The sequence below is a fragment of the Gymnoscopelus microlampas genome (genome assembly GCF_963454915.1).
Source record: "Gymnoscopelus microlampas genome assembly, chromosome: 14".
Classification (NCBI taxonomy): Eukaryota; Metazoa; Chordata; class Actinopteri; order Myctophiformes; family Myctophidae; genus Gymnoscopelus; species Gymnoscopelus microlampas.
Genome location: NC_139951.1, coordinates 46,019,076 through 46,028,451, shown reverse-complemented (window position 1 = coordinate 46,028,451; position 9,376 = coordinate 46,019,076). Strand labels below are relative to the sequence as shown.

The 9,376-nt window shown below is 39.6% G+C and overlaps 1 protein-coding gene across 1 annotated transcript; it reads left to right on the top strand.

Annotated features, from left to right (window-relative positions):
- LOC311060258 (uncharacterized protein) lies at positions 1 to 8,262 on the top strand (the record flags this gene model as incomplete). The annotated part of the gene is made up of 18 exons (XM_084078394.1): positions 1 to 193; positions 834 to 952; positions 1,874 to 2,366; positions 2,522 to 2,664; positions 2,893 to 2,968; positions 3,057 to 3,107; positions 3,231 to 3,266; positions 3,498 to 3,547; positions 3,642 to 3,694; positions 4,706 to 4,932; positions 5,380 to 5,645; positions 6,422 to 6,541; positions 6,659 to 6,794; positions 6,911 to 7,000; positions 7,102 to 7,176; positions 7,635 to 7,676; positions 7,846 to 8,100; positions 8,196 to 8,262. The coding sequence occupies 18 exons, from the start codon at positions 1 to 3 to the stop codon at positions 8,213 to 8,215; spliced, it is 2,445 nt and encodes an 814-aa protein (XP_083934520.1). The 3' UTR covers positions 8,216 to 8,262.
- Between the last annotated feature and the right edge of the window lie 1,114 nt (positions 8,263 to 9,376).

The following is a 9,376-nucleotide window of genomic DNA, read 5'->3' as shown; positions in this document are numbered from 1 at the left end:
ATGAAGAGCGATGACACTCAGGTGGCAGAGCTGCTGGTGAAGATAGATGACATGGTGGCAGGAAACAGAGGTGGACACTTTGAACATGATGGAGACATTTGTGAGAAGATCTCAGAGAGGAAGAGGAACATAGAGGAACATGTACAGACATTCATGACCAAGAAACACAGTCAAATAACTGCTCTGAAAGAAGGTAATGTTTTTAAAATATCTATTGTATCTGCCTGGTAAATTAATAATAATAATTACCCTTCTTATAAACTATAATAATCAATAAACTAGTATACTAGTACCAAAAAAAGTCAATGCACATCATCATAACATGTTGCATCATGGCGTGTTGTGAACTTGTAGATCGGCTATTTTCTCTATTTTTGAAAGGTCGGTCTGTAGATTTTATAAATACTGAACCAATTAACAAGAGCTTGTGACTAAATAATAACCAAGTTGGATCCATGGACACAGGTAATTTTTTTCCCCATTTCCTGAAAAGTAACGATTTTGGACAAACAAGGTTTCCACCCGACAGCAACGATATGAAGGCTGCTGTAAAAGTACATTTTATGACTCATCTAATGACCAAAAGATTGACATCTTCATTAACCACTGAAACCCTTTATTCTTATCAAAACAGACCTGAGTTGGCTCTGTACTTTGTGCACTCTTTTCTCGATCAACACCAAATTTCTTTCCCCAAAATAGCCGATCTACAAGCTCACAGTGCGTTGGAACGTGTGTCATAATTGTAATACTTTATATAACTCAATCTCTGAATCCAGGTCCTAAATATTTAAATCAGTTCAGTGAACTCATGTAGAGTTTGTGTCTGTTAGGAGAACATCAGAGTCTACCAGATGTGGGGGTGATGTTGGTTGGTGGAGAGCAGGAGCAGAGGAGCAGAGCTGGAAATACCATACTGCAGCAGAATGTGTTTCAACGAACTCTATACAAGGTGCGTATTATTATATGAATGTGATGTTATAATGCATATACACTCAGATATATTCAAATTAAACAGTAGAGACATCAAATTTTTTTTTTCTGATGACAATGTGAACATACTGTCATACATATTTAACATCCTTTTTACTTTAAAAAAAAAAACTTCTTTCAGAATTTTTAAATATAGCCGATTTACTACTCACAACTTGTCACATTGCAAAGTATAACATAAGCAAGACATGTAATCATTGAACTGTGATCAATAGAGACACACATGGACTACAAAATGTACGCCCACTATTGAGACAGTGCACCCGCAAGGTCCGTTAGAACGATGTACTGCAGCTGTCAATGCAATGCCTATGAGAGACATCGTAAAATACCGTAATTTCACTGGTTGACTACTGGCTGTAGCGATTGTTTTAATGTTCTAATAAAGTGTCCCATTTGTTTTATTTGTCATTTTTAATGTGACAATGTGACATGTCGGGATATGTCACTCCTCCATTTAGTTGGGGTATTTCCCCAACTTACATTCAGGCATGTTAATACAACAGCGGTAATTAAACCCACACGTTTACATTTTTCATGGAATTTCATAGAAAATTCATATACTATGAGATGTTCAAAATATAGACATGAACAAAGTCAGTCAGGATTGGGATGAGAATTCAAAGTCGGAGCTCGTTGCTCGGTGCTCGTAAAGACAGTGATGTCACTGAAACTACTTGCCTTTCTGTCGTCTCCCCTCTGATGTGTTAACATTATGGGTAACCCATTAAAGTGGCAAATTAAATGTGAAACACATCAACTATTAAGAAAACAAGAAGATATGTTGATAAAGGGCGGCAGTGGCTCAGGGGTGGAGTGGGCAGAATATAATGACAGTTTTGATTGTTATGATTAACATACAGTAAATCTCATATTCCAGGAGTTTAAAACACAGACTAAACTGACAGAATGTGATAGACAACAGAGACGGGTTGCTGGAAGAAATGTGACTGTGGTGAACTGTCCAGACTGGTCGACTACGTCTCCATCACAGAAGATGAAAGACGTCCTTCTACACGGTGTGACTCTGTGTTCTCCTGGACCCCATGCTGTCCTGTTGCCTGTTCCTGTCAGGTCCAGTTTCTCTGAAGCTGACAGGAGATCAGTGGAGGAACACATGGAGCTGCTGGGGGACAGATTCTGGAGACACGCTCTGGTTCTGTTCACACGGGGATACTGGCTGGGAGAGAGATGTGTTGAGGAGTACATAGAGTCTGAAGGAGAACCTCTAAGGTGGCTCCTGGAGAAATGTGGCTACAGATACCACGTTCAACATGGTTTCAAGTGGGACATTTCAGAACTAACAGAGCTGATTGAGAAAATAGAAGACATGGCGATGATGAATCAAAGTCATGAATCAAAGTCACCTCAATGTGAGATTGAGTCCACTAATAATAATAATAATAATAATAATAATAATATTAATAATAATAATAATAATAATATGAATAATAATAATATGAATAATAATATATTAATCTTTTATTATCATTCTAAATGTCTTGCTGTCTGTTGTCTTCTGTTCCAGTGAGTGGTGGAACACCTTCTGAGACAGGAAGTTTATGCAGCAGGCCTTACCATATTAATAAGAAGGTCTCTGATTGGCTGAAGAAGAGCCGGTCTGCATCAATTTCAACAGGATATAGTTCCATGACCCAGACAGACACTGAGGTGATGTGAGAGATGAAGATGTTTCATCCAATGAAACATCAGATATCTGTCCTTGGACAATGAACATCTTAAATGAGTTACTGTTAGTGATTTGCCAGTAATCAAGAATCAATAGAATATTTGAACTGGGTTAATACAATAAGTCACTTAAAATATGCTGTTACATTTTACATTACTTACACTGGCTGAATCTGGCTGAAAGTTATGTTTCCTTCGCATCATTCTTAGGATCTATCTACACAATCATCTTCTGAAGAGGAGGAAGAGGAGGAAGAAGAGGAGAAAGAGGAAGATGAGGACTCTGGTGAGAGACATGGATCATATCTCTCTTTTACACTGCAAGCCTCCAAGCTGCTTCTGATCCACTAACTGTCTGTCTTTACTCTCTACAGAAGACTGGATGAACATGATGAAGATGATGGAGATAGAAAGTGGAGAGGAAGGTAAAAAGAAAAGTCAACACTCCTTAATCGATTGTACAATGAACTCTAAGTGTTTGTGTGAATACAAAATGAAGGATTACACATGCAGAACTAAAAGGTTGTCTCTTTAATGTCTCCTTGTAGAGTTCAAGACACCAGAGCTGGGTGATTATGATAATGGTAGGTGAGAGATGAATGGATGTATGAATATGTAAATATGTAAATATATCACAAATCTAAATCTACACCTGCACAAACTCTGGAATACATCATCTCTCTCAAACTATTGTCACCTTTGAGACCATGATAACTTTTGACTTGATGACACTTATGTTACTGTCTAGAAGCTGAGCTTTTCAATAGAAAACATATTGTTAATCCAATATCAACTATTGTTATTTGTCCCTCCAGATCAGGTGTACTCAAGATCATGCTGTAAAAAATGCCAGCACGTCCAGCAGGTATTTGCCTAATGCAGATACTCTTCTTGATATTATACGTATGGTAGACTGTAGGTGACCCTAAATTATCTCCTGTGTTTTTTGTACTTGGTAGAGCTACGGCAATAAAAGGATCATTCCTGACAAGCTCTCCAGAGGACGCTTGCAGTGAGTCTGGACGTCACTTTGACATCATCTAGCCATCTGGTTTCATTCTATTCTTGTTCCTTATAAGACTTTGTGGTGGAAGGAGCAAGGCACTTAAAAGCAATAATAACGAACCAGTCTGCATGTTCACTATTTATTCAGCACCAAGTACAATTTACAACATAATGTCTAATCTAATCAAACACGAGAGCAGGCGGCGGAAGCAGAAAGCTTCTTCACATACCTGTAGTTTCAGCCAGGCATCTTATACTCTCTTCCTTTCCCTATCTTCACATAGTTTCAGGCAGCTATACTCTCTTCCTTTCCCTATCTTCACATAGTCTCAGGCAGCTATACTCTCTTCCTTTCCCTATCTTCACATAGTTTCAGGCAGCTATACTCTCTTCCTTTCCCTATCTTCACATAGTCTCAGGCAGCTATACTCTCTTCCTTTCCCTATCTTCACATACTGTAGTTTCAGGCAGCTATGCTCTCTTCCTTTCCCTATCAAGCAGACAGAATCAAATCTATTCTTACCTAACAATCACAAGGTGTTTCAAATTAAGCCTCCTCCCTCCATCATCAGAATTCATGTTGCTGTCCTAATATGTCCTAGTTAGTAAGTCCTTTCTTATCTTCACTTAAATCAGAGACCTTTAGTGTCCAGTAGCTGGTCAGTGTGACACGTCCAGATATCATACAGGATGTGTCCTCATATTTGTTCATTGTTAATGTAGCAGTTAAAGCAGACTGTGATGATGCAATTTTAGTCTGTATGACCAACACACACATGTTGTAGTGTATCCTATATATTTACTCAAATACATACACACAATCTAAAATATGAACCTTGCATACAGTATCACCTCATAGTCTAGGAATTCCCTAACAACATTTGTGTGTGTGTGTGTGTGTGTGTGTGTGTGTGTGTGTGTGTGTGTGTGTGTGTGTGTGTGTGTGTGTGTGTGTGTGTGTGTGTGTGTGTGTGTGTGTGTGTGTGTGTGTGTGTGTGTGTGTGTCTGCATTCTTTAGGGCTCAGCTGGAGGGAGAGGGGACATACGAGTGTGCATTAACAGGCTTGATATTTGAGGCGTCTGAGCGAGTTCTGGTGGGTTATTCCATCCTGTCCTGGTCCAAGTTCTACAAGTTCGTCCAGAACCCTTGGATGATCGCTGGTTCCATATTCAACGTACAGACAGTCAACAAGGATGCATCTGCCCTCAAGTTCATCCGGCTCCCCCACTCCCTGTGCCTGGCTGGTGAGAATATTCAGCATGCTGGCTCTGACAAATGTAATATTAACTGTACAACTACACATATTCCATGTCTAATATTATTTTACAATATTGTTAATCCAAATAACAGTATCCTACAGCAGGGGTGCAGCCATCGGTGGGCCTGGGTGTGCCGTGGCCCACCCACATAGAAAGCTGGCCCATCCAATCGATTTTGCAAAAAAATAAGAATTAAATAACACAACCCTACCCTAACCCTAACCCTAACCCTAAACCGAAATAAAGTAACAAAAACCCTAAAAGAAAGTAGCAAAAACCAGGAAGAAATACAAAAATCCTGCCTAGGCCCAGCCTATACGCTAGTATAGTTCTGGCTGCGCCGCTGTCCTACAGTGATATTTCTGCCTGTGTTCTGCCTTTTTTGGCCTTTTGTTGTAACTGTACCTCATCTTTCGCATTATCTTCATCCAGGCCAGGAAAAGGAGAAGGTATTTGGTGTCCTACACATCACTGGCAAGAATCCCCTCATTGAGATAGTCCAGTATTCTGGTAGTCATATAAAGTGGCCAGTGTCCTCCCTGTCACCCGTGGGTGCCATCCATAGGGTTTCCATCGCCCTGGACACACCGCAGGTGGAAAACCACGGAGCCGTGATGGTCTACGAGGATCTGATGAGTAGTATCGACGCTCACATTTTCCGCATCTTCCTCGCCGGCAACAACTCATCAGATATTAAAGTGAGAAGGCCACCAAGATGGAGACAAGTTGTTTTATAATGATAGTGTTATACATTATCGTGTGTGTAATTAAAATAATAGACATTTAGAGCTATAAGGATAGATTTCAAAGGAGCTCTCCGAAAAGTGAAAAGAGGATGTTAGAGGATGTCATCCTGTAAAAAAGTGGTTTATCAGCCTTGCGAAGACATTTCTGGCTTCAAAGAGGGCAGGAGGGAAAGGACTGAGCTCGTAACGCATAATCTCCTCCAATGCTATATACATATAAAAATAAATCTCAATTGAGATGTAGCCATTTTAAGCTCCCGGCCGCCATTTTGAACGCCATCTCAAAAATGACATCTTTCCGGAAGGTATATTTTCCTGCATTTGTAGTAGCCTATGTTCTTAAGCATCTCCAGAGGTACCAGAATCAATTGGAAAACACATTTTATGCCTTTTTCCAATTGAGATATAGCCATTTTAACTGGCTACTATCCAAATTATTTGGCCCTGGGTAGGCAACAGGGCCTTGCAGAAACCTGCGCTCCGAGGAGTGCACAGTTTGGTTGCTAGACATGATTTATTTAAACTCTGCTCTGAATAATTCTTGACTAGTTGGAATGCACCAGCATGTTCTCATTTTCACCAAAACCTTAATATGGTCTCCAATATTATTGAGTATTAACAACCTGTCAATCTAACGTACTGTATACTTGTCTGGAAAGAAGTGACTGTTTTTTTGTCTTTCCTACTTCTCTCATTTTGTCATCACCTGTTTTCCTTGTGTGTGGCAGGACATCAAGAAGATGGTGAAGAAAGAACGTTTCAACAGGGTTGACAAGAATCATCTCTGTCTACTGGTAGATGGGAAGTACAATCTGATGAGTGAGCCAAGAGGGGAAATTCATCCTGAGGTGTGTTTTTGTGTATAGGCAACAGGTGTAGCTGTGAACATGTTGTATGTATGTATGTATTTATTTATTACAAAAGTGTGATACAAATGTATATTAATGTTATGTGTCTGTGTGCAGTACTTGCCATTCACCCTGAAATCAACTGAGTTCAGAGGATTCTTTGAAGCATACTATAAGAAGCCACCTCCATTCGAATTGTATCTTAAAGTGAGTGGTATTGATGATAACGCATGGACTGCAAACATTCGAGAAGGTAACTACTGTATGTACACAGTCACCTGTCTACTTGTAGAATGTTTATGAATCTTTATAACTTTGCAGTGTACAGTATTTCTGAATGACGATGCCTATATTTTGTTCTCATGTCAGGTGACCTGCTGCTGGGTTCCACAGAGAAAAAGCTGCGCCAACTACAACTGCTTCGTTCATGTCGGACAAGCTCGGGCAAAAGGAGAATGCGTAAGAGTGATTGATTTGACTTACAATAATTAGGTTTAATTTGTAAATATCTGGATTTTCAGCATTGTAGCACCAGACAGTAATTGCCATATCTCTTACAGATAAAATGCAGACTTCTGATGGATCAGGTTCAGGAATCACCACTAAGAGACAGTTTCTCCTTAATGAGCCAGCAGGTGATTTCCTTACTCATGAGATATATAAATTCGAACATATGTTTATTTTTTATGTTACATAACTGTAACATAAAAAAATAAATCCATATATATATATATATATATATATATATATATATATATATATATATATATATATATATATATATATATATATATATATATATATATAAATATAGTCAATAAACAAAGTTTCAACCCAGCAGTGTCTTCATTACACAAGAGAACCTGTTGGGTAGAAACACTATCATTTTATTATTACACAATTATTTAAGTTATCAACATAAGACAATATTGAATAGGTCCGATTTTCTGATACGATGCAATTTATTCAGTGATGTAGACTAGTTCACTGAATATTGTGTAGCTTGTGGCTTTAGAAGCTGCTTGTCTTCTTCACATCATGAACATGAAAAAAAAATCTGCTACAGTATCAACTGATTATTGTTTTCTCTCAGGTGCATCAGGTGTGAAAGAACCTCAGACTGGCCAGACAACAGGTAAGACCTTTACTTGTCTCTGGCCTGTATATTTAACCCTGAAATCAAACCAAGACAGAATAATCGCATGGATAATGAGATAATTAAACTTTAACAAGTTCAGTGCACCTCTACTTTTCTGAGGCCTGAAGTCAAGTAACAATTGTCAATCTTATTTTCTTTCTGACAGACATGAAAGCTGACTTTGTGGAGAAGAACAGGAGTGCGCTAGTTCAGCGTGTCACAGAGGTTATGAGCATAGCAGATGATCTCCTTGACAAACACATTTTCACAAATGAGACCTATAGCAAAATCAAGGAAGAAAAGACCAGTGCAGAACAAATGAGAATACTGCTTGATGTTACACGTAAAAAGGGAAAAAGAGCGATGTCCGAATTGTACGATTCACTGCGAAAGCATGAATCGTATCTTGTTGAAGATCTAGGTAAGAACCAACAACTTTAAATCCCTCTCTCAGTCCAGTCCAGAGTTGTACAGTGTGTGACATGCTTTTTCTGTTTGTTTGTTTTCAAATTCCAGCAGAAGATCAGGGCAGATAATCATGCTGTATTAGCTGAGCTCCCAGTGGAAGCTGAAAACCTGGCTGACCTCAAACATCACAGAAACATCCACACGACCTGATGGCTTCTCTATGCAAAGACTTGTGTGACACAACCAGCATGATTGTGCGCTTGTAGATCTGCTATTTTATTACATTGTGGGATGCAATTCCTTATTGGATATATATTGTGGAGTTTCGCTAGGCGGCCGGCTGACAGGTAAGCACCTCCTCAATCAGCATGATCTGAGGACACCTGCGCTGACCAGCTAGGAGCGGGCATGAAAAGCACTCACTCTGCCTCAGTCTTCACTGGCTCTCCTCATTGAATGGATGGGTGCTCAAGCAGTAAGCCAAAACCTCCACTTATTCCTCCCTCTATATTTATGTTGGTGAAATGTCATACTATGTAGGCATGTCCACCTCTCTTCTCTCATAGGCAACATAGGACTTGACTGGAAAAGTACAGAAATGTGCACGGACAAAAACCGGAGGAATTTATGTTTGGATATTATTTTGTTATGGATGCTTTCCCCCATTCCCACTCTGTGCCATTATACTAAATAAATGCCCCTTTGAGGCTTTTGCAATACCGTCTCTTGTGTGTTGGTTTGGATATGGATCTTATAACAAGTAAGACGCGCGAACGCGGGAAGCGAACGCAGCCCTATTTTTTTTTGGTCTTTTTAAAATTGTTATGTTGTGTATTTACGGACTTGTAATCCGTGTTATTTCACCGTGATGGGGAGAGCGTAGAGAGAAAGTCACGTGACTGCCTCCACCTCGTATTGAAGTTAATTGTCAGTCCGTGCTATTTCACCGTGTTTGGGGGGCGATCGGGTTGGTTTCATAGTAAGCTCCACTCTGAGATCTGTCAGCAGCCAATGAGAGCGTGAGTCACATGGGGGCGCGGCTGCACACAGGCAGTGCATACACACAGAGACACACACAACCCGAGCATGGTTTCATAGTAGGCTCCACTTGGGCGGAGGCGCGCTCCTTCAGCGTTCGCAATCAAGCAAAACATTAACAGGTGTGTAGTCTCAGTGATTTGTACCATAGGAGATGCAATGTTTTTTAACATAAAATTGTAGAACATAGAATTTAAGTGACACAAAACAAAAGGTTAAATTCTTAATATAACACAAGTACCAACACTGAT